Raw genomic sequence first — 25,308 nt, forward strand, 5'->3', positions numbered from 1 at the left:
CAGATACCCGTATCGATGCCGGCATCGATACGGACGTACAGTTTGTTACGAATCTAAGGCTAAAATTTGTTATTTTTGGATAAGATTTCAATCCAATTGCTCTCATTCACTGATGTTTACTATAAATAGGGGTAGAGAGTGAGGGGTTAGAGGTGTGAAAAAATTTGTAATTCCATTTGAATAGGAGGATTACTCTTAATTGAGAAGACCTTCCAAAAAAAATTATAACTTTTGTTGTAATTAATAATAATAATTTTTTCTCCCATTTAAATTTGTCTTTTCTCCTCTTTGTTGAATGATGAGGATGGAGATGAAGAGCAAATTAAAGGTTTGCATTTCTTTTCTCTATTTCTTTTCTCTTTTATTTCTTTTTAGTAATTTCTTTATTATTGCTTATTAGTTAGATTTACATTCATGCTTGTAGTGTAGATTTATTTTTTTGTCTTTTTATTTCTTTTTGTACTTTATTTTGTAGAGTAGATTTATTTTCTTGAATTTAATTTTTACAATTTATTTTGTAACTTAGATTTTAATTCTTTGTAGTTAGATTTATTTCTTGTTCATAGTTTAGATTTTTTTTTTTTTTTTTTGTAATTAGTTATTTTTCTTCTTGCTTTTATTTCTTAAGATGTGAAATTAATTCTTGTAGGAATCTTAGAATTATATGAAACTAGTCTAATTTCTTTTATATTGTATGAATTATTCACTTTCACTTAAAATATTCATGTTTAGGATAATTAACTAGAGAACTAATTGGTAGAAGAAGAATTTGATAATCTATGCTTATCTTAAATGGTTTGATAGGTTATGCTTATGAATTCTAGGATTATTATCATGTTGTTGTTCTTATCATGAATAGTAATTTTGACTTAGATGATAATTTGATAGGTTATACTTTCCTTAAATGGTTTGATAGTCTATGCTTAATAAATCTAAGTTGAAATATGATAAAAAGAGAATAGTTTGTATTTTGTAATTGAGATTAGGTAGTGGATTAAATTCTAGATTTCTCATATCTTAATTGAATCCTCCATCTTGACTTTCTTAAATTTTCTTTTCATTCTTGATTTTAATTCTTGATTTTATTCATTCTTCTTTCTTGCCTTATGATTTCATTTATTCTTTGATTCTTATTTCTTTTCTCTAAAATTCAATTTATTGTCTCTTGTATATATTCACAACAATCACTCATCATAATCACACATATTCTTTAATCTTATTTTATCACGCACACAACATAAGAACCTATTCTAATAATTTCTTAAAATCACCTTCCTCGTGGGATCGATAACTTTTTATACTATAACTTGATCAATGATTCTAATAATTTCTTAAAATCACCTTCCTCGTGGGATCGATAACTTTTTATACTATAACTTGATCAATTGTGCACTTGCAATAACTTTTTATACTATAACTTGATCAATTGTGCACTTGCAATTTTGGTACATAATTATGCCGCATCAGGCGGCGACGACTGTTGTTATATCCCTTCAAACTAATGGTGGACCGAACACCAAGAGTTTGGATAAGAAGAGCCGATATTTGCAAAAGACATGCGTCTGAGAGTCGATGAAAGAGTCTTAACTGTGGTGACAAAATCGATAATATATGATGTAATCCAGGAGCATCGATAAGAGAAACCCAACGGCTGTATGATCGATCGGGTAGGATAGGAATTCTAGAGCATCGATGGAGAAGAACTCAATGTCGACGAGATGAACAACAAGGATAGTAATCCTTATTGATACGAGTTGCCGTGCGAGCACCTTTGATCGCGGAATTATCAAAGGTGGGTAGAGGAGAAAACAATAAGAACACAAGAATAACTCAGGTTTTGGGCGAAGGAAAATACCTTCTCTAGATTATGAGTATGCAATTTACAATCCCTCACAATCTCACTCTAGAATTGAAGAACATGCTCTCCAAATCTCAATTACACTTTTAATCTCTCTTGATTAAACTCTCTGATTGTTTAGAAACCCTAAAACAATCCTTTATATAGGTGTACAAACGTGGATGGCAATTTGGTAAATAACCAGACCCAAAACCAACAGGAATTCGTGTGAACAGAAACCCAAACGAACCAGGAAACCATCGATGAGTCGACTCATGACTGAGATGAGTCGACTCGTCAGAAACTGGACAAAACTCAAAAACCAGCGATGAGTCGACTCATGACAGTTATGAGTCGAATCAACCTGATGAGTCGACTCGTGACTGTTATGAGTCGACTCACAGGCTGAAAACTGGATACTTCGATTCTTCTGCTAGTCATCTCGTTCCACGCTTCCTCCTGCGTTCCCTTGTACTGTTTGACACCTCTATTCTCATGTTATCATGAGAATCATCTATCCTCAAGCTCCCATGAGGATCGCTAAGTTCCGAAGAGAAGATACACCCGTATCACTTATACATCAATAGAGAAATTTGTAGTGGCAACAAGATCGAACGACGAGGGATAGAAATCATTGTACATCGACGGAGAGGATACTGATAGTCAATGTCGAGACTGTGAAGAGGAGAAGCTCGTTGCGAGGAAAATGTCAATAGTTGTTGTTGAGGCCGTGAAGAAGATATCTCGCATAAAAGAAAGAGACCCGAGTCTTAGCTGAAATTCCGAATGTGACGGCAATGGGTTTTAAAAGGGTCACCGATATGAATGAGCAGCTCGATTGAATGCCAAGAGGCGTACCGATGTTTAATAGAACATTGAGGAGAAGCTCGACATGCATGAAGTCCATAAAGAAAAAAAAAACAATTCGCCAGTATCCCAAATGGTGAATAGGAAGCTTAGGCTTGTTGAAATTGAGATGATAGGATACGAATAGGTGTTGAGCAACATGGGTGTCGGTAATCTACTACTCTATACAAACGGAAGGATACAAGAATTACTATTCATTCTATAGTAATTCTCTTTCCTCTCCCCTCTCTTCTCACCGCGTTATTAGGGGGGATTATTGGTTGAGACATTTTGGGGGATAATGGGATAATTCTGGGGATTCTATTTTAAAGTGTTATTCATTGGGACAATGATACAAGGATAATACCTTTTTGTGTTATTGGTTTTTTAGAACACTAGTGAGACAATTACACCACTTGGGATAAAATTACCCCTCATATACAAAATTTTTATCCTAATAGTAAAACTTACCCCATCCTCCATATTGGAACAATGTTATTCCACTTTGAAGGCAATTGGGATAATTTTAAAATATTTTTGTATTACTTAACTAATACATGCTAATTATATTATAAATATATGACATGATATATAAAATATAACATATATTAATATTTTAATAACATAATTTAATAAAATATATTAATAATATTATATAATGGTAATTATAGTATAATGTTTTATTATAATATTATATAATATTTTAATAACATATATTAATAATATTATATAATAACATATATTAATATTTTAATAACATATATATAATATTTTAATAACATATATTAATAATATTATGTAATATATTATTATATAATGTTAATTAGTACATTATATCCTATGATACTATATTATAATATATTAAATTAAATAATATATTATTAAAGTATTATATTAAATATATTATTCATATATTATATCAATTATTATATAATGTAGCATACTAATATAATGTTAATTAGTAATTATTGTATAACATATTATATTTTTGTATAAATAAAATAATGTATTATATTAAATATTATATTATTAAAATATTATATTAAATATATTGATATTATATTATATTAATTATTATATATAGTATAGCATGCTAATATAATATAATACAATACAATATAATAATTAATAATAGTAATTTGTAAGTATAGTACAATATATTATATTTTAATATAAAGTAAAATAATATTTATATTATAATAATATACTAAATAATATACTAAACCAATTGGATAAGTTAATTTAGAAGTAATTAATAGATAAAATTATATTTTAATAAGGTGCCACATCATCAATTATCCCACATGAATTATCCACAATTATTTTGTCAAATCAAAGGCTCCAATTAATCTTATTATCCATTTATTCCATTTACCCCACTCAAATATCCCCAAAGACGTAAAATTATTCAATGGACAATTTACCCCATCTCTCAGGATTCACCTCCCACCCTCACTCTCACAACTCCTTCAAGATTTCAAAAGATGCTTTGCTACAGGGACCCAAAATATGGGACGGCGAAATAAAGGGGACAAGTGAGGTGTCTGCCCTCGTTCTAATTGGATAATGAGTTAGCCATCATTAATGATGGCCAACTCCATTATGCCCAAATAGGAGAGAAGACAGCCTGCACTTGTCCGCCTCTGAATTGGGTCCATATTTTGGGTCCTTGAGGAATTTTTCATATTCAAAAATGCCCACCTCTCTGCACAATGCCTCCCCCCGGCCCGACCCGTCCCCCCGCCACCCGCCCGCACACCACACGCACGCACGGCACGCCTCACTCTCTAAATTCTTTTCAATCTTCATACTACCAACATCTGCTCTCAGAAATTGCCCGCTTTCTCTCAAATCCCGCGCACCACTCTCAAAAGGCCAGCGATCGCGCACCCACACCGCACGCGCCACCCACAACGCGCCGCCTCGAAGCCGACGACCAGCTCCACGCCCACCACCGCCCAGCCTCCCATCCCCGCCGCCGCCGGCCGCCGTCACTGATCCTCCCTCGAATCGAAAGGTAATTTCTCGCAGGATCTAGGAAGCAAATTTCGGCCCGTTCGAAGCCGACGAGGATGTGGAAGACGGTAAGCTTTTGGTTCTTTTTAGGGATTCTGGCTCTTTATTGTTTTCGTTTGGTAATTTTCTTAGATATTTGCTGAAATTGAAGAAATTTTGGTGATTTAGGGCTTCATTAGAGACTATGCACAGAGGGAAAAAAATAGTTGGTTCGGGTGTTCTATTGTTTCTAACTGAATCTGCAATTATAATTGTTGGAAATTAGGGTTTCAGTCCTTTTAGTTAATTTTGATGAATTAGTTTCTTTTTTTTTTCTTTTTTGAGCTGAATTGAGGAAATTAGGGGTGGAGGACTTTGTTAGATAGTATTTGCACATACAAGAGGGGAAACTTGAGTGAGTTAGGGAGGGTTAGATTTGTTTCTAACTGTATCTGCAGTGATGATTGTTGAAGATTAGGGTTTTGTTCTCTTGCAAGTGACACTATTTATCAGTTGTGTGCTTTAATTTTACATTGATTGCTGATGGTTTCTATATACTATTAAAGTTGGGAAGTTTTACATTCCTTGCTAAGTTTCTGGGATGGTAGTTATATATTAAATTTGCCTATTGAGTGAATAAGAACCCCGAATGGCATATGATAAAGGAAAAGATAGTGAAAGCAAAGACCTTTATGAGAGCAATGTGAGGTAGAATTGAGAATTTAAGAAACAAGAATGAATTTGGGGGAGATCGGAGTAGTAGGAGGAAGTTCTTAGTTGCTCATTCTCTAATCATATATAATTTTTAGGATGGATTCAGAGAAAGAGAGCTTATTATGTTTACATTGCTTTTTTCCCATGTGAGTGCTCATCTTTTGTTACAGTTTTTTTTTGATTTATTTTTAAATGCCTTATATATATATAATTTTTTTTCATTTAAGATACTTATACTCGATTGACGTCTCACAATTAGTAGGGTAAGAAGGTTGAAGGAGAGGAGAGAGAAAACATTGATAAAGATTTTAGTTGAAGAACATGTAAAGGAAAAATGATTTTCTGTTTTTCTCTAATGAAACCTGTTTAATGAGTTATCTTGCCACTACGTGTTTAAAGGCATTGCTTCTGTGTTGATGCAACATTTATTACAACATGTTATATTGTTATGCATATTTGTAGGGAAGTAGTATACTTTTCATTTTGATGCATGATCTATATATTTACCACTTCTTTTGGTCAGTCATGATGATGATGGTCTATTGTGGATCTAAGGTTACCTAAGGTGCACTTATTCTAAAGGAAGAGCAACTACAATCACAATGTCATCATAATCCTGTTTCTCTGTCCTCTACTTCTACTCACTTTCTTCTCATTTTTTGGGTACTACTTTGTACTCTTAACAGGTGAGGGATGAACTTGAACATCTACTGGATGATGACATGGATATGGCAGAGATGTACCTTACGGAGAAGCTTATGTCTAATTGAGTTGGCGAGATGTCTTCGAGAGGGGATCTTGACAATGATGGTTCTGAAATGGATGAAGAGAGGTAAAATACCTAGATTTTTGGAGAGATTTAATTATCTATGTGGCAATGAAGATGTTTTAGGCAAATTGTGATATTGCAAGCATCATTTGGAACTTTTTCTTGAAGTTCTGCTCACTAATCGTGTCACTAAAATATAGGGCGAAAAGAGCTGTTTCTTTGTGGACCTAAGATCTAAATTAAATAAACCATAGGACCTGTTAGACCTGGACTATGCATGCAATTGGAGTTCATTACCTATAGAAAAATTAATTATCATTTAATTGATATAATTTTCTGTATGAACATGAGGGGAAGCGTTCACAATAAAATGCCTTCTCTAGAGAGTAGAAATTATGATGATTCACACCATGCACGTTTCAGCTTAAATAGAGACAAAATTTTACAAAGAAACGGACACACTAAGAACAAAGTCTTTATGACAAACTTTTTGGGTTGATCACAAGAATTTATTATTCCATTCGGTAATGAAACGGTCAGCTCCCATGTTAGTTGAACTGTATAGGCATATGAAACTTTTATTACCAGGACATGTATTTCCATACATAAAGAGTATCCTTATGGAAATATGAACATAATAATAGTTTCTTATGTTCACTAAACATCCAATATGCACCTATTTTACCTTGATTCCCTACTTTATTAACCTAACCACGTCAGCAATACGGTTCAATACTTCGATAAATTTGGTAAAAATATAAAATTGAAATTTATAAAAAATCTTTGAATAGGTTATTGTGCATGAATACTAATCAGGATAAAGAATATATTTGTGCTTATATGAAAGGAAGTGAACACGTAGAATTCCAGGAGAACAACTTGAGCATTATTTAGTTGTGGATTCACATATAGTTTCCTATGAACATTATTAGAAGATGACTAAGAAGCATGCATTTTATGTGATGATGAACATTCAGTACTGGAAAGCTTGATCCTACGACAATCATTCTAGAAACATAACTAGCATGGTTAAAAATAGCATCCAACCCAAGAAAAGGGAAAAGCACATTGCTAGGCCCTTGCATTTGTTGTTGAATTATTGGCAATGGATAAAGGTCAATCTTCGTTCTCACATGATGCATTACTTTCATTCAAATTTGTAAGTTCAAAGCGCAAGGCACAGTGCTGAGAACTTATGAGATGATTTTTTGGGTACAACTTATGTTTTTAGTAATTATTTAATTCTTGATGCTGTTTGATTTTCTAATGTGTAATATGTCATATATCTTCAGAGATGAAAATTTTAAAAATGAGACAGAGAACAACCATGGAAGTTATATTGGTTTCAACCCTTGCATTGAAGAATTGGAGATGCTCTTAGAGGCCTACTTTATGCAGATAGATGGTACCTTAAACAAACTTTCCTCTGTAAGTTACTCTTCTTTTTATACAAGCATCTTCATCAATGTTAAATATCCTTATTTTAAGCTCACTTATTCAATAAAGTTTTAGTATTTATGAAATAAGAGGAGGACAAGGAGAAAATTATATAGAAATAATGTAAAGTGCACAAGGCTCCAGTATTAGACCAAATTCAACGTGTACTATCTAATTGTGTGGGTGGCATCAAATAAACTCAATAGATTTTGCTATTGAACACAATCTAATTGTTGACATTGAGATAGTTTATGCACACAAAGCTGTGAAGAGACTTGATAGGGGATATTAGATATTAATTTATTAATGATGTGACTAACACAATCTTAGGATAAATTGAGTATTGTGAGAAATAAGTTTGTTTGATGCTTTACACTTGGATCTACTCCTCTATACTTATAGGAGGATCATTCACTATTCATACATAGTAAAAACTTCTTTTAGCATGATGAAGATGCTAATTTCTATTTATAATGATTAAATTTGATTTAGCTAATCTTAATAGTGCCTAATTCTAATCATATCCCTACCCCTTATGTTTAAACTTGATTTAGGTAATCTCTTTTGCTGTTTTTAATGAAGATTTGGTTGCTAAGTTTTAATGGGTTTTGTTTGTTCGTGGGTTAGGGATTGGAGATTGATTATGTCAGAGATGATGATGGATGGATCGAATCGGAGGGTCAACTCGGTTCATCATAGTTATGAAACAGTAATTTCACTTTTCAATTTTCAATTTTAAATACATATTTTCACACATTTATGCACTGAAAAGATTGACCTTTATTGTGCTATTTCGGTTTCAGTTTTGAGTAGGTATTTAATCTTTAGATTTGGTTAATGATGGCTAGGGATGATATAACCATAAAGATAAAAACTAAAGTTTCTAAATTTCGTCAATAACAGTTAAGGATCATTTTTAGAAATTTTGGAGGGCTTTTATTGAGGAGAAAATGAAGATTTCTTCTGCCACAGTTGGCGAGAGAATATACAGATATGTGCTCAGATCTGAATATTTCCTCTAAAGTAATGAACTATTGATATGTGCTCATATCTGAAGATTTCCTCTGTCAAAATTTTGTTCATTTTCTATTTATTTCTCTTTAACATTAATAACGAATCTTTGAAAAGGCACATTACTAAAGAGTATTATACTTAGCTGATGATTTATAGTAGTGTATTTTAATATTTGATAAATATTTTTTTGGACAGGTCAATTATCATATTCTATAATTTTTCGCTTAGAATCAATGATAGAGAACTTCTATGGTTTTCAGGTCATGGAGAAGGTCGTTAAGAAGATCTCGGAGTAGGAAATTTCCTCGCCTAAATAATCTAAGACCCCGTTTAAGCTTGCAATAGTTCTATTTCAGGTTTTGCTCTTATTTCTCTTCTTTTTACTGGCTTTGTTTCTTTTTTTCCCTAATGATAAATATATGATTTTATAATGTTTGTCTTTAAGGCACGATATAGTTAAGAGGTTAGTTTGCATTATTTTGTATGATGAAGTAAAATATGCATCAAGAGATAACTCATTCGTAAAAATTCATGATTGGTTGTCACTCAAGTGACTGACTCATGAATATATGTTATATTGAATGTAAAGTTTTGTTGCTATATTGTTTTATTAGGCCATTATGTGTGAGTTGTTGGAGTACTATTGTTATATTTGCACCATACAATATTATTAGGCATCTATTTTTCAAATGCAACTCATTTGAAATTCTTCATAGTTGCTAGCTGTAGGAATCAGTTTGTATAAAAATAAAATTGAGATAAAAAAACATTAGAAAATTGCAACTTAATTACATGTAAATGCAACATAATGCTCTATCCTTTATCTAACGAATTTTCTCAATTTACTACTTATAGTTGAACCCTCAAATAATATTTTTATTATTTTTTGAAAGTGTTTCCCCTTTCAAAATTGGTTATAATTGAACCCTTTTATTCATTCTATTTTACCCTTTTAAAACTAAGAGGAGGGGCGTTCCAAGTGCAATGGTAGAAAAGAGGCGAGGACCGTGCTTGGCATGGGGTACATACTAGTGTTGTGGAATACCTTGTTGAGAATTAACTTTTTTTTTGAATAAAGGATGGCCTGAAGATGGGCTTGAAGGTTAGACTTAGATAATAGGCCAGTCTCACGATCTCTCTCCTCCTACCAAATCTCTGATCCTTAAAATCTCATCAAGCCGCTCTGGGGACTTCGATTCGATCGCGATCGCGTCGGCAAAATCGAGAACCCGGATCGCCGATCCGCGACAAGATTCGGTGAGGGTTGAGATCGGCTATCGAGGAAAGGTTCGAGAAGATCCGATCGCAAAGGAGGCGCTCGCTGGGAAAGTGGACGCGAACGGAGAGAGTGACGCCTCGAATCCACCGCTGGATCTCGTCTTCTAGAAGACTCAAGGAAGTTGAACGGATCTCTTCGCCGGTTTTAGGGTGGAGGTCGAGGCCAAGCCGCCTCTGTGAGAGAGAGGGAGCGAGAGAGATCATGTGGCTGCTGTAGATGTTGAGTTCTGCTGCTTCGTCGAGCGGCGGTGGAGAACAAACAGTGGCGACGAGCGGCGACGAACGACTGACCAGCGGCGGCGACGAGATCTGGCAGGTTTTGGGCTTTTGAGTGAAAAGACCCGGAAAAGAGCTGGATCGGTTTTGGCGAAAAAAATACCAAACTTCACGGGGGACTTGCAGTCCGGTGAAGTTTTTTACATAACAAAACTTCATAGTACTTCACGGGACTTGAAGTCCCGTGAAGTTTTGTTATGTAAAAAACTTCACGGGACTTCAACACCCGTGAAGTTTCGGATAATTTTTCGTCAAAACCGACCCAGTTTCAGCTAGATGGCTAAAACTGAGTCGGTTTTGACAAATAAGATGCAAATGGGTCGTTTTTTATAAATAAGTTTTAAAAAGAGTTTGTTGATGTTGATTATCATATATATATATATATATATATATATATTGTAACTGATCTGATAATCAACATCAATATCAAGTTCTTCAATTTCAACTTAACATGGTATCAGAGCAAGTCTTACAGCTTTAGGCACACCACATATATACTATGTAGCACGGACACGGATCCGACACGGCCATCCGACACGAGGCAAATCCTAAAAAATACGTAGGATACGTGTGTTCGACACGTGTGTCCGACACGGACACGACACGGCTTCATGTTATGCGTGTCCGTGCTTCATAGTATATAAAATCAGTAGCTTAGTAGTAGGCACAGTAGGTGGCGGCTAGGAGGCGGGCTAGGAGGTGGCGACGGCTGTTGTTATCTAATATAAACAAATAATTATGTCCTTGTAATCAATATTATAAAGGGCTTGGTCATCTGAGTAGTGATATTTACTTGGTTTTATACAGGTTAGTTCATTTTCTTTTCTAACTTAATGATTTCTGCTTGTTTTTGTTTTAAACATGACTAACATCGCTAAAGCTAATACTTGCTACACTACACTGTGATTCTCAACAGAGAACTAATATTGCAAACAAGTCAAAAATAAAAATAAAAATAAAAATAAATTATACAACAGATGTGAATTGTTTTGACCACAACAATAATGTAATGCTCTTAATTCTGGTGCTCAACCGAAAGGTTGAGATGTATAAATCAATAATTGACAGAAATTTTGAAGAATGTTGAAGACGTACAAATCAATGTCCTACGTGTCATCGGCTCTATCGATCATTCGCTTTCATTTGGTTGCACTTGCTACTACTACAAAAATAAATGCGAGGGGTACGTGTATATACCAACGACTATTAGAATTATATGGCAGTAAGATACTATGAATTATCAAATAATATGTGTAATTCATCTAATATTACACTTTTTCCCCCTCTCGCTCAGGTGTTCTCTCTTCTGGTCTCAGTTTGGAGCAAATCTATTTGAGATATGGTAGCCTTAGGCACTGGAACTCCCCAAACCAAGCTCTCGGGGATTTGTCACAAGCCAATTAAGCGAAGGTCATTATCAGGCAAAAAAATGTTTTTTTAATAAACTTATTTTATCATTCTTTTCACTTATTCTTCCATTTCAACTTATTCAATGAACATGAATTGTCATTTCTATTTCTTTTTCCAGGTTATTTCATAGGAGTCAGGTTTCGAAATGTGATATTGTATCTGCATTTCACAGTTCAGACAGAGAGCACCACCACTCACTCTCTTATAATGCATCGTCTCTATATATTCCATCTAAAGATAGAAAATTTTTAGGGAAATCATCTTACTCCTCTGAAGCGTGCTCTTCTGATGAGAACATGGTTGGAGCTTCTTCGACTACTGCACGTGAGAAGGTTGGAGTGCTGTTGCTGAACCTTGGAGGCCCAGAGACCCTTCAGGATGTGCAGCCGTTTCCGTTTAATTTATTTGCAGACCCAGTATGTGATCAAATTCTAATTTGCCAATAAATCACTTTTGTTTCTTGCTTTATGGCTTTTTTTAATTACTAATTTACCGATCTGATTTTTATTTCATCTGTTAAAATTGTGCATCTATATAGTAAGAGAGGGGTCCTTTTTTGTTTCTTGTATATATGACAGTTGATGTTCCGTTGGCTCTTCTTTCCTTTTATTCTCTTCATTTTTTAGTGCGGCTTGGGTAAGAAGTTGGTTTTAGGTGAATTGAGAAGTGGAGTGACAAGGGAAAGTTTTATTTTGGAGTCATGAAATTGGATTCTGTACTAATAGAAGTTTTAAGCTATAAGCATGCTATATTTTAGAATCTAATTTGACTTTCAACCTGATGGGAGCTGAATTTGACTTCTAACCTGATACTTCAAATCTACTTCGACGTGTAACCTGATAGGAATTCAATTTTCTTCCTAAAGATAGAAATACCAGGTAAAAGTATACTGGAACCAAACTGAATCAACCCAACAAACACTTCGGACCTTACTGGAACCAACATAATTTAGAATGCTTTACTAAGTCTGTACTAGAATTTTGAATGCCTCCCGAGCGACTAACAAACAATTTTTTTGGTGCATATTTCTTAAATTTGGTTTTTTAGAATTGTGTGTATGCATATTTCTTAAATTTGGTTGAGAGGTTGGTACAGACTGCGAAAGAGGATAATGAAAGGTTCTTGCTAAAGCTCAGGAATCGAATGGAGCGGTAAAGATTAGATTTGGAATTGAGTTTTGTTTGTTTGTTGTTTTTTTATTGATTGGGTAATTTTTTTGGTGTTTTGAGGTTGGGATTGATAATCCAACGATTGAGTTCCGATTCGAGCATTTGAACATTGATGCAAAGGCATTTGTGGGGAATCAAGGACATACCTGAACAACATCGAAGACAACACCAAATGTAAGAACATGTTGAAACAAAATGCAGTTTGTTCCTTCTTGCTACTGTATCATTTGATTTTGTATGTATAAAAAAGATATAATCTTATTTGTTGTGCATTTGTTTATTAAACTTGAAAAGAAGAATCCTTACTTAGGTTAACTTTTTTCTTCTGACCCAATATTGTATAGTGAGCATTTATTTTTGTGATGCTCCTACTGCACATAGAAATACCTGGACGACCATTCTGACTTGAAACTAACTTTCTTCGATATCTTCAAAGCAGGAAATAAGTTGCCTATAAGTGTTGAATAGATTTGTGTAGTAGGCTAGTGTCCAAATTACACTAATTTTAGTGTAAGGTTTTGGCCGTTCTTTGTATTATCTTCTGACAATACAAGCTCTGATGTTTAATTTTCCTTAACCATATTTATGCTTTTCTTAAAATATTGCAGATATGGCTGCCTAAACAGGGAATATAAGTATCTTTTCTGGATAGAAGTTTTGAATATTACCAGCACGTATTAGTCTCTATTGTATGCTACTACATACCTTCTTAGCTATCATGAATTCCTCTAATGTTTTGATTACTAGGCTATGTGTAAAGGCATTAAAAAGGGGGGGGGGGGATGACTTCAGAAATTTCTTTAAGACGGATGCAACGAATGTGAAAAAAATATAAAAGGACGATAACAACCCTTGACATTTCTTTCTTTCTTTTTTGAAAAACAACCCTTGATATTTTTGTTGCCAACCAGAGGTATATTATTATTTTTTATAAGAAAAGTTATTAAAAGACCTCTTAGAAAAGCTCCATTGGTTTCACTTTATGTATAAGTTCTGTACTATTCCAAAATTTCTTCATTGATTAATAATTTATACTACTCCACACAACAATTTGCTATGTATTGTTCTATTTTGCAATTTCTATTATTCTTATGCATGATATACGCTGTGCAATGTCAGTGAAAGCCTTGCTTACGTTCAAAACCAATTGATGGAAATTGGTACTTTTTTGTTGTCTCCTTTTGAACATGAATAATGCTAACTGAATTATTAATTTTTTGGTACACATGATCAAAACATTTTCCAAGAATAAATACACATCATGCCTATATATCTTAGGACAAAAATAATGTATGTGGAATGGTAGAACCATGTAACGCACTTGTGATGCTCAATAGGAAATTTATATATTCATGTTCCAAAAAGTTAAATGATACATTTTGCATTCTCCATTAAAAAAACGTCCTCCGATTTATATGAGAACATTCCTACTCATATTTTACTTTCAACTGGGTGTTGTTTTTGCTAAGTGGTTAGCATATAATTAGCATGAGTTTAGCTTAAGCACAAATGTCCTCTGCATTTCATATTGATCCATTTCACAATAACTTTATTTTATATGCAAAGAAAATTTCTCAACTTGTAGAGACCATATGCCGTCTTCTATAGTTATGCATTAGTTTGATTTCACGGTGACTTTTCTAATGATCTAGCCAATAGTTTATATCTAACATGATCAAATAATTGGAGCTATCTTGTGGCTATTGCAGGCTATACTTTTAGGTTTGGGTTGCAACCCTCGGTCACTGACAAAGCATATACCCAACCTGACATCCTCAAGAAATATCCCCATAATCTCCATCAAAGATAACAAAGGAGGCTCCATAAGGTTAGCTGAATTGCTGAACCTAAAAACAACTATGACTATTGGAGTAAAGGTTAAGTTCAAAACTAATTTTTTTATATTCCTTTGGTTCATACACATAATAGAGTTGGTTTATTAAGTTTGCATCGATTCGTCTATTGTTCTATAGCTCAAAGGAAGCAATATAAACATAACAGTAAATCAACATATCTGATGCATTTGTTAGTGTAGATGGGGGAAGCCACATGTCCGCTACGTAACTGGTGTAATTTATCAAAATTTGATTCTTGGATATGTAAGAGGAAATCTATGTGCATTTCTGCATTCATGACTTGTTTTAAACTTTATACACCATTCCTAGATGTTGCGGAGGAGATCAAGCATATGTTAATAAATTTTTTGATTTACTAGTTTATAAGTGCAAGCCCCTATTGGCCGAAGAACAACACATAATTGCAAGTCTGTTTGTCTTTTTACCGTTTCTTTATGTTAGTAACATGTATCTCTTGGACATATCATATAAAAGGCTGGTCCTGGTTGATCATAATATCATATAGTATCTATATATGAGAAATTGCATGAAACAGTTGTGCATTTTTATTTCATTGCTTCTATATGTCTATATTATACCTTTTTTCAATAGAAAAGTAGTATTTAATCATTTAATAAATCCAAATTATCACATTGATTTTAAGAAATAGAATTAGCACAAATCAAAGATGACATCACCATTATCTAATATATCATCACAAAAAAACTAAGTTATATATTGTTAACAATCAAGCCAAAAGCACAAACGCGACATGTTTTAAACAAAACATAGAAAGTAGTTTTTAATAAATTAAACAAAACATAAAGACTCATATCAATCAATCATGCTCCTTTAACATATTCAACTATCCTAAAACAACTAAATCATCCTCTTCTAGAACGATATTTGCATCCTCCAGATCGGCATAATCCTTGATGCCTACAACTTTTGCGGCAATTCCTATTCCTTTTCCTTTTTGCATTGTGGGTGCTGCAGAAAGTACTTCAATTAAAATCTTGAAGATTCAACCTAACAAATATAGCATCAAAAGGTTTTTTAAGTAGCTCACAAGAACCATCAACTCGTTGTTTCTTTACTGCTAAAGTACCATCCTTATCTTCATTTTCGATACCTATATTATTAATGACAGCAACATCAAGATACTCCTTATCTCCATCATCACCATCTGACCAATTCGGATCATCTGGAGAACAAGGTTCTTCATCCTCTACTATCCACTCATTATTTGAAGATACCTCCATCATTCCCGCCTTCGCATATTTCTCTCTCTCAATTTAATGTTGTGCATGACATAAACAAGAGAGTTAAGGCGTTTCTGCTCTAGACGACATCTCTTATTTGAGTGGAGCTTTAAGAAAAAATAACAACTTGTAAGCTTCCAAGCCTAAGGTATTAAGCTAACTTTTAAACTCAAAAATTTCCTTACTTGCTCAAACTTGCTCTAGTTGTGCTCACATCTGGATCCACTAGTAGTAAGGGAGAGAACACGAACAACAAATCGTTGTAGTTTGGGAGTGTCCTCACCAAATCTCTCATACTAAGAAGCTACACATTTAGATATCAAAGATTAACATAACAAAACATCAAAATTGTACATCACATATCAAATTAAAAATTGTTGAAACCAAAACCTGGACTATGAAAAGCAATAGTCCTCTGGGCTGACTCAGACCCGACAACTGCTTCTCGGCTCTGCTACCAGTTGTTGGGGATTCAAACTACTCGACCAACCTGTCAAAAATGAACCCTCCTGCGGAATTTGTCTTACCGGATCTTGTGTTAAGACAATGGAAAAAAGAAATCTCATCAAATAAAATTGCAAAGAAAAAGAACATCGGGTTTTAACGAGGTTTGATAACTTGTCTACGTCCTCGGGAGCTACACAAATAATTTCCTTTATATCAAAGAAGATTACAAAGCTTGCAAAGAGTAGATCTCAAACTTGAGATTTCTCAAAAGAAATAACCAACAGAAACTCTCTGTTGTTCGAATAAGGCACGTGATTTTCCAACTTGGAAAATCACTTCTCAATCCGCTGAAAAATCGATACAGGGATCGGAAATTTTCTTCTGAAAATTTCCGGTATAGGAGCTCCTCTAAGAAATCGCCGCCAGACGTTTTTCTTTCTGCTCAAGAAGAAGAACACATCTCCTTGCGATATGGGTTTCTCTTAAATAGGGAAACCCTAGGTCCAGAGCGAGTGGATTCCAGCTGGATCCAACACAGTCGAGCTCCATGCTAGGCGAGCTCACGCCAGGACCTTGCCTGCACTAGCCTACAGGTGAGCTCATTGCCAAAACCTCGCTTGCCACGCTGTTCGACCTCGCCTGCAGGGCCTCCGCTCGAGCTCGCCTGACCCCGCATGGATCTCGACTCGCTCAAGCTCGCCTTGCCTTCGCGCTCGCCTGAAAGTTACCGTTCGAGCTCGCCAACACTCCGTCGACCCCGCCTGCAAGATCTCGCCTGGATCTCACGTCGACCTCGCCCGAGGGAGCTCGACCTCGCCTGAAATCGTCGTTGAGGTTTGGATCTGCACCCATTTTTCAACACTCTCCAATCTTCTCCTTGTAAGAACCCAATCTCTCGTTGATCTCCCCGTGGATTGTGCACGCTTCCGTCGGGGCGCAACATAATTGACAAATTGTAACTGAATGGTTGGTGTAACTGATTGAATAAGAAGGGTGATTGCCTTATGTTTGTTTGTTGTGCAAGCTTGAAGAGCTTTGTTTGTGGATGCCTGTAGTTTTGTCAGAGGAGGCACATAAGATCCATTGACATGTCTCCGAAGACCTCTGCTCAAGAGGTGAAACTTGAGGGTGAACGCCCATACACCATAGTTTGGTCCTTCAAGTTTGATGCCAATCAATTTAGGGGCTTAAAAGAGGCGTGTTTTTGTGAAATTTCTCCCGACACATATCAAAATCACTTCAAAGGAGAACAACTGTTACGTAAAAATGTCATATCCAAGAGTTCTCGTCATAAAGTTGTACCGGCTCAACCAAGTCCGAGTTTGATGACTTCACACGCCCTCAAGGGGAATTTAGAGCTTGCAACTTGCTAGTTTAAGCAAATTACCAATGTGATTGCAGTTGCAAATGAACAACTTGTCATAGCATGCACAGTCACGAAACGACATTTAAAAAAAAAATTAAGTCCAAAAGTATGGATTTCAAATTTCACCACAGTAGTTGGTATTTGTCAAATCCTCACCCCCACAAAATCCCAACCCCTCAAAACCCCGACTCTTTTTTCCTCTCTCACGTTCGTGTCGAAGTCCTGACTCCTCAAAATCTCGATCTCGATCTCGATCCATCGCAGGTAGTCTCTTCCTCCTCTCTCTCTCTCTCTCTCTCTCTCTCTATTCCTCTCTCTCTACTGTCTCCTCTCGCTTCCCCTCCATTGAAACCGTAGATCTGAGCTAGGGTTTTGGTCGTGATCGTCATGGCTAAAACCCTAGATCAGAGCTAGTACTGTCGGCGTGACCCCATTTATGGTGGTTTGTGTCATCAGAAAGTTATTTTACCAAAAAATTCTAATTTTTTGATGATTTCATTATGGATATGTAGTAGGGGGTGGTGATTTTGATGGATTCTTAGCTATTCGGTTTTTTGATGATAAGTGGGATAAATGGAAATCCTAGAATAGGCTAAAAATTCCAATTCAAATAATTAGCACAGTTGGTAAGTAATCAATGTAATTGCTAATTGAAAAACAAAAAGGTTACTGTTTAGTGAATGCCTTTGATGTGTGAACTCCATGACTTCTATGAACACCTGAGCACTTGATACAAATGAATACTCCCAGACTTGATGACATGATTTTAGCCATTTGGTTATTTGATGTGGAGCATAAAACACCAACTTACAAATAAATTGTGTTCTCTGACATGATTTTGGATTTCCAAATTCTCAGGTATAATGGAAAAAATGACATCATATAAAGAACATGAATAGTGAAATATTATCATCTTCAAAGTAGATATACTTTGCTTTTATGTATATTTATTATCTTCTCTATACTGGTACTAATGCAAAAAGTTCACTAGTAGCAATGTTTCCCTACATGTTTACGTACATATTTGCACAATGAAATTCTTCATCCAAGCAGAAAATATGGAACTTTGCAACATCGTAAGTTGTTGCTTGTTATGGGTTTTGGTTTCCTGAACTGGTGAAATCTATATGCAAAATTCTTAGGTTAATGTTGGTTATAACATGATCGACGAAATCCATATTGAGACGTTCTCTAGATCTTTGGTTGCTGAACTGATCATATTTATATGTCAAACTCCTGGATGAGCCTTTTCCTGTGGATATGATCATCAGCAAAGGCCAGCAAGCATCCTTAAGACTAGTGTTCAACGTTGTAAGCTCCATGATGTAGTTTTGTGCTCAGGTCCCCTTTTTGTTGATTAGATAGGTCTGAATGTTAAATTAATGAAACAAAATCAGTAAAACATCAGCTAATGCCCTTTTTCAAATTAAGGTTTCCTTATTATTTTATACTTTTTTTATTGGGTTTATTATTATCTGAAGGAAGGCTTTTACATTTTATTCTCATATGTTTTTCTTTTTTGGGTGGATTACCAGAGTATCGCCCAAGAGAGCCTTCACCATTAGTGAATATATATAAAAACCTTTCTTATATTTGCCCACTCTACATTCTTTTCCTTTCCTTTTTTTGGTTTTGTTTTGTTTTGGAAATGATGATGAAGTGGGCTGTAAATATTTACATAAATGAGGGACAAGTTTCACTGTGGTGCATTATTTTACTGCCGTTGGCTGAACATGCACATGTGCGTCTCGTTGTAGCATAATGCCCTATGAAAAGTGTTCATTTTTCAAACTATGTTTGATTTAGATAGCTCATCATCCTGAAGTTCAGTGATAGCGAGTATACATTTGGTAGCAGCTTGGTTTATCTTGTTTTGGGAAAGAGGTAATTGTTCATGTGCTAGCTCCTTTGATTGCTCCTAGCATGGTTGCACATATTCTTGGTTTTTTATCAAGTTGGCATGTATGTAAATTTTATTATGCAGATTTTGCTGCTGCAGTTGCAGTGAAACTCTTTTGATGGGAAACTCATTTTTATTGTTGCTTTATGCAATGTATATATTGCACATGCTAATGTGCTACTTTTTTATGACTGGACTGAGTATTCAACTGGAACAACCTGTTACCAATTGCTCTTGTGTGGCATTATAACTTTTTTATGACTGGACTGAGTATTCAACTGGAACAACCTGTTACCAATTGCTCTTGTGTGGCATTATAATGTAAGTAGAGGAAGGTCACTCTTTCAACTGGAACAACCTGTTACCAATTGCTCTTGTGTGGCATTATAATGTAAGTAGAGGAAGGTCACTCTTAGCACCACACTGTAGGCTGTATAGTAAAAATTACAAACTAAATGATTTTATTTCTCTAGCTATCAACTGCAGTTATCCATTTTACTTCCAAAATCAACTACTGTGAGTGATTGGAGCTAAATATGCTTACAAATCTTTAGCTGATTATGATAATTGTTATTAGAGGTAATTTTATTTTCCTCTTAAGAATACATGTCTCATATATCAATTAGCACCGAATCTTATGTATTTGGTAGTTCTGTATGGTACATCCTTGCCTAATCTCATTTTACATTTGCATTAATCAATTTTCTTCATGAAAGGTTTCAGTCTATGCATTGAGATAGTTTCTTGTTAGACGACGAGACTTGTCAAATCTTTGAACAAGTGCTATGATATATGTTGTTTAGCTGTCTTGAGTAGCATATGCTTTTTCTCATGCATTTTTCTTTATAAAACTAGTACCCTGCATGCATATTTTGTGTTCCACCACTTGCTTCAAGTTTCTAAACTTTATCATTTTCGTTATTATGATATGTTCAACATTAAAAACTATCCTGATCATCTTGATTGGATTTTAGCATGGTTTTAATTCATTAGATAATGCTGTCTATCGATTTTTGTGTCATTGACTAATTGATGCTAAATTGTGTAATGTAGGACTCAATAAATTCTTCTGTCTATCGATTTTTGTGTCATTGACTAATTGATGCTAAATTGTGTAATGTAGGACTCAATAAATTCTTCGAGACATGAAGTTGGACACATTGGAGAGAATAGGACTCAATAAATTCTTCGAGACATGAAGTTGGACACATTGGAGAGAAAGGAGGAGAAGACTTGAAGCATAAATAGAGGATTCTACATATGGTTTCTTTTAATAGTTTATGATGTGATAATTTGGCTTGTTGTAGCAAATCATGGTTACTTGTTGTAGCAAATTATGGTTATAAACTATCTATATCATGTTGTATTTTAAATGAAGGCTTATTGTGTAGCCTAGAGCTTCTTATAAGAATTTTACACGAGATTATCAATAATTGGTTAGCTAGTCCTAGTGCACCAAACACTTTTTCTTTCTTATGGATGACTTCCTTGGCTTTCACATTGCAGGGTCTGCTTTTATCAAAAAGTTGTAAGAGCTGTAAGACATATTTTGTTTTGATATGAAGTGGGTATTAATAACCCAAGAATATCAGTTATACAAGAAAGGATTATATACTTCCTATAATAAGATACCTAAACCATATCAGCTATACAAGAAAGGAATTATATACTTCCTATAATAAGATACCTAAACCATATCAGCTATACAATAAAGGAATTATATACTTCCTATACAGAGAGAAAGATACAAAAAGGAAGTAAGGAATCTGATTAATTATTCTTAACAAAAGTTAAATTTAATGGTGTTCTCTCTAAATCACGCACTTGTTCCGCACGAAAGCTAATTCAAAGTAACTTATATGAATTAGGGGGGGACTAAATAACGATTTTGAAAGTAACTTATATGAACTAGGGGGGGACTAAATAACGATTTTGATGATTTGGAAGACTAATACATATTTTCATTCCTCTAATTTTTTGCCCTTTATTTTACTTTTGACCCAACATTATAGTCGCAAAATTAATTAAAAATAAAGGGTAAAAAAGCCAGCAGCTCATAATTAATTCACAAGCCGCTGAAAAAAATGGGTTTGAAATAATTCAATCGGCTCTTTCCAGTAGTAGCTAGGCTTAAAGCTATTGGAGGTCAAACGTTGGGTTTAGACAAAACCCAAAAAAATAAGTCCCCAAGTTGATAATCAACGTCTCAATTTCACTTCCACACTGCAAATAAATGTGGGACAGATAGGGTTTATCATGAAAATTCCGCGTGTAGATGTAAGTCCTCATTTCTTGACTAATTTAGGAGTCCTAATGAGTTCTCTGTGATTAACTGTATTTAAATTCATGAATAAAAGTTATTACTTTATGATATATGATGAATATATATTTAAATCAAAATTTTCATTAGAAAACATATTTAAGATTATTTAAGTCTTAAACTTAGTACATAAAACTTAAATTGAAATGGTAAGTGGGTTAAACATATGACATCATATGTGCAATAATAAACTTAGTACATAAAACTTAAATTGAAATGGTAAGTGGGTTAAACATATGACATCATATGTGCAATAATACAAATAATAACTTAAATTGAAATGGTAAGTGGGTTAAACATATGACATCATATGTGCAATAATACAAATAATAAGTGCCCAAATTTTAAATGAATATTTGATAGACAAACAAATCGAATATACATGTGGTTAAATTCTAAAAAATATTTGTTTAGTGGCAAATGAACTATCAAATCGAATATGACCAAATAGTTAGTCGAACAATTATTGAACTATTTCTTAATTATTTGGTTCATTTCCACCCCTAGTGCTAAATATAAATGCTGATAGTGATACTAATCTTTCGAGATTTATGCCTCAAATACTAGATCAAGACCATCTTAATCTTGAAGCAACTCAATAACTTTACTATTAGATCATTATCCTAATTTCGCTTATCGTATGCTTTTCTCGTATGGACTTCAATTGGAATACATCCCATACGTACGTTAAACTGGTAGTTAAACAATTTGGGGAAAAAAATAATTGCAGTGTTAATTCAATATTCTCCATTTTGAACGTTAAACTTTGTAGGCTGTTTCCATTAACCTTTGTTTTAATCAATACCTTGTCAGGTTTGTAAACAGGAACAGCAACTATCAAAACTATGCTTCACACGTAGTTGGAATTATGACTCGTACGCTTGTACACAATCACATGGCTCAGTATGAACCCTCATCATCAAGTTTGAAAATTCTGAAGGCAACTATTAATCCAAGCAAAGTTCAATAATCTGTTTCCAAGCCCCACCAGTTTATTCTGTTATTATTCATCCTCTCAATTTCGCCTGCAAACCGCAACTTAATGTTGGTGGGGTGGGTGCGGAGTGGGGTTTATCATAATAATTCGGAGTGTGGATATAATTCCCCCATTACTTAAGTAATGCAGGAGAACCAAGGAGTCCTCTGCAACTCTCTGCAATCGAAGCTTGAAAGCAAAAGTGAAGAGTGTTCGATACTCATAAAAAATATGGTGGTGGTCGTAGACGTGATTGTGGAAAAGATCCTCGAGAAGTTGGTGAAGATCGGGTTCGAGTATGCAGTGTTGTGACTGATGCTTTGAGAAACCAAACCAACGAACGCCGAGAGAAAGACCAAACAAAACACAAACACCAAGGTTTTACGTGGTTCGGCAAATTGCCTACGTCCACGGGGCAAGAAGGGGGTGGGTTTTCACTAATAGAGAAGGAGAGTACAAATTGAGATTACAAATCGCTCAAACGAACCAACTAATCTCACCAACAAATCTCTCAATCTCTCAACCAATAACCCTAACAAATAGCTCAGAAAGATCTCTCTTTTTCTGTGCTCCAAAACCCCAAAACTCACCTTACAAAACCCTCAAATCGTATTGGTATTTATACCAAAACAGAAACCCAAACAGACTGCAAATAGGAATTCTAACTTTCCAAAAAACCCGTCATAAGTCGACTTATCAGTCTGCATAAGTCGACTTGGCAGAGCGAAAAACAGCAACTGGAGAAGAGATCATAAGTCGACTTATCAGACCTGATAAGTCGACTTGGCAGAGCGAAAAACCAACAATCCAGAGCAGAACGTAAGTCGACTCATGCACCAACATAAGTCGACTTACCATAAGTCGACTTATGCCTGTGCATGAGTCGACTTATGACCAAAAATCTGCTTTTTCCAATTCTTCTCCACAATTCTCCACCTCGGCGAAGTTTTCCCAAAACTGAGCCGACACCAACCAAACAAATGCCTCACATGCTGAGACCCAAATGAGAGTGCGAACACTCACCCCAAATGTCGATGTCGCTCACCAAATCGGCTGCATCAAAATGACTGCCTACGTATCCTTTGCCCAAGGAATCAAGCCTTCACGTAGTTCACCCAAACGGCCTCCAAAGGCCCTCAATCAAATAGAAAAGTCTGCAACTCTTCTCCAATATCACCAAACGATCTGCAACTGATAGTATTCCCAATGACCCCAAATTGAGACAAATCAAACACCTCCACCTGAGGTAAACCAATGGCCATATCCAAACTATATCTACCAGCTGCAACTGAATCCAAAACCAATCCATCATCTGCATCCAAAACCAAATGATCTCCAACCTGTGTCACCTTAGCTGGAATCCCAAATGACGCAGTATGATCTGGAGTATGTGGAGTAATCTCCACCCAACGTGGAGTAGCATCACTCTCCACCTGCTGCGATATCCAAATGACCTGATCAACACTCTCCACCTGCCGAGAGTCAAAAGTGACATACCTGCTCAGAACAAAATCAGAAGCTCCCAAACGATAATCAACTGAGCCTCCGAACCCCAAACGCGCAATCGGATCCAATCTCACATCCACGATGTGACCAAATGCTGGGTATCCAAATATCCGACGCGACCCAAAATCTGAAGCAGCTCCACCAGATCTAATAACTCCTAAAGCAGCAGTCGGCGACCTATGCATAAGATGACCCAAATATGTCGAAGCCCGCACACCAATGCCAATGCTCGACATCAAACGCCGATCCTCCTCCAGAAAGGAACGACCCATCGAAACTGTCATCTCATCTCGTCGCCCCAAAGTCTCCACACCAATGAAGTGTCTCCTATTGCCGTGAGCTCGGCACCAACGCAAGAAAGGACCCCTACCAAAGCTGAAACAATGAGTTACCTTTCTGCCAATACACTTCTTCCAATTGTTGTTGACTTCTAGGACTTTACACCAACGGGAACTGGTCGCGACCCAATAATGCCTAGAACAATCACCAACTGTGGAAACCAAGATACGATTACCTCCCAATGATGCCTCCTTGGAAGGCCCCCAAATGCCTGACTGAACACCTCCAAAAAGACCCCTCGCTCGATGGATAGAAGTGCCAAACTCCACCACGGTCTCGCTCATCCTAATGTGCTCACAGGACTTCAATCTGCAGGTCATAGCACTCCTCAACAACCAATGCACGGTATTACCAATCATATACCCCAGCACCAAACAATGCCACAGTCTAGCCGAATCTGATGAAGTCGTCATTTCCCTATCAATCACCGTGCTTCCGTGCAAATAATACAAATTTCTTCTTCTGACGCCCTTCATCACAATCATGGACCCAAATGTAACCTTCAAGCGTGCATCCGCCAAGGTCACCCTATAGCCAGCTGCCTCCAAAGCTCCAAGTGAAATGATGTTCTTCTTCAACTGAGGAACGAACCTCACTCCAACCAACTCCCGA

At 35.5% G+C, this 25,308-nt stretch overlaps 2 protein-coding genes and 1 long non-coding RNA gene across 4 annotated transcripts; 2 read left to right on the plus strand and 1 right to left on the minus strand.

Annotated features, from left to right (window-relative positions):
- Positions 4,655-9,200, plus strand: LOC109845488 (magnesium transporter MRS2-F-like). Of its 2 annotated transcripts, none has more exons than XR_002248374.1 (5): positions 4,655-4,767; positions 6,079-6,224; positions 7,454-7,589; positions 8,226-8,307; positions 8,873-9,200. XR_002248374.1 is itself a non-coding variant. In XM_020414741.1 (5 exons), coding segments are annotated over exons 2-5 (261 nt in total). In that variant the 5' UTR covers positions 4,655-4,767; positions 6,079-6,171; the 3' UTR covers positions 8,874-9,200. The 2 variants fall into 2 exon arrangements, 1 of the variants encoding a protein (XP_020270330.1); XM_020414741.1 differs by having other exon boundaries at positions 8,226-8,296.
- Positions 10,863-20,932, plus strand: LOC109845487 (ferrochelatase-1, chloroplastic/mitochondrial-like). The gene is made up of 6 exons (XM_020414740.1): positions 10,863-11,576; positions 11,695-11,992; positions 12,672-12,727; positions 12,806-12,919; positions 14,455-14,573; positions 20,729-20,932. Exons 1-4 carry the CDS (start codon positions 11,506-11,508, stop codon positions 12,849-12,851), a joined length of 471 nt encoding a protein of 156 aa, XP_020270329.1. The 5' UTR covers positions 10,863-11,505; the 3' UTR covers positions 12,852-12,919; positions 14,455-14,573; positions 20,729-20,932.
- Positions 17,853-19,898, minus strand: LOC109845489. Its single transcript, XR_002248375.1, has 2 exons — positions 19,844-19,898; positions 17,853-19,773 (listed from the first exon to the last, which is right to left on the minus strand). It is a non-coding gene; the product is annotated as an uncharacterized LOC109845489 (long non-coding RNA).

This window comes from Asparagus officinalis, chromosome 6, assembly GCF_001876935.1.
Source record: "Asparagus officinalis chromosome 6, Aspof.V1, whole genome shotgun sequence".
In the NCBI taxonomy this organism is placed as follows: Eukaryota; Viridiplantae; Streptophyta; class Magnoliopsida; order Asparagales; family Asparagaceae; genus Asparagus; species Asparagus officinalis.

What these genes read in the sequence shown, in the direction of transcription:
- LOC109845488 (XM_020414741.1), top strand. Translation starts at nt 6,172, where the DNA reads ATGTCTTCGAGAGGGGATCTTGACAATGATGGTTCTGAAATGGATGAA. An exon ending in TCTGAAATGGATGAAGAGAG is followed by an intron (nt 6,225 to 7,453) that starts GTAAAATACCTA and finishes ATATATCTTCAG; the next exon opens with AGATGAAAATTTTAAAAATG. An exon ending in CCTTAAACAAACTTTCCTCT is followed by an intron (nt 7,590 to 8,225) that starts GTAAGTTACTCT and finishes TTCGTGGGTTAG; the next exon opens with GGATTGGAGATTGATTATGT.
- LOC109845487 (XM_020414740.1), top strand. Translation starts at nt 11,506, where the DNA reads ATGGTAGCCTTAGGCACTGGAACTCCCCAAACCAAGCTCTCGGGGATT. An exon ending in TTAATTTATTTGCAGACCCA is followed by an intron (nt 11,993 to 12,671) that starts GTATGTGATCAA and finishes AGGTTGGTACAG; the next exon opens with ACTGCGAAAGAGGATAATGA. An exon ending in CTCAGGAATCGAATGGAGCG is followed by an intron (nt 12,728 to 12,805) that starts GTAAAGATTAGA and finishes TGGTGTTTTGAG; the next exon opens with GTTGGGATTGATAATCCAAC.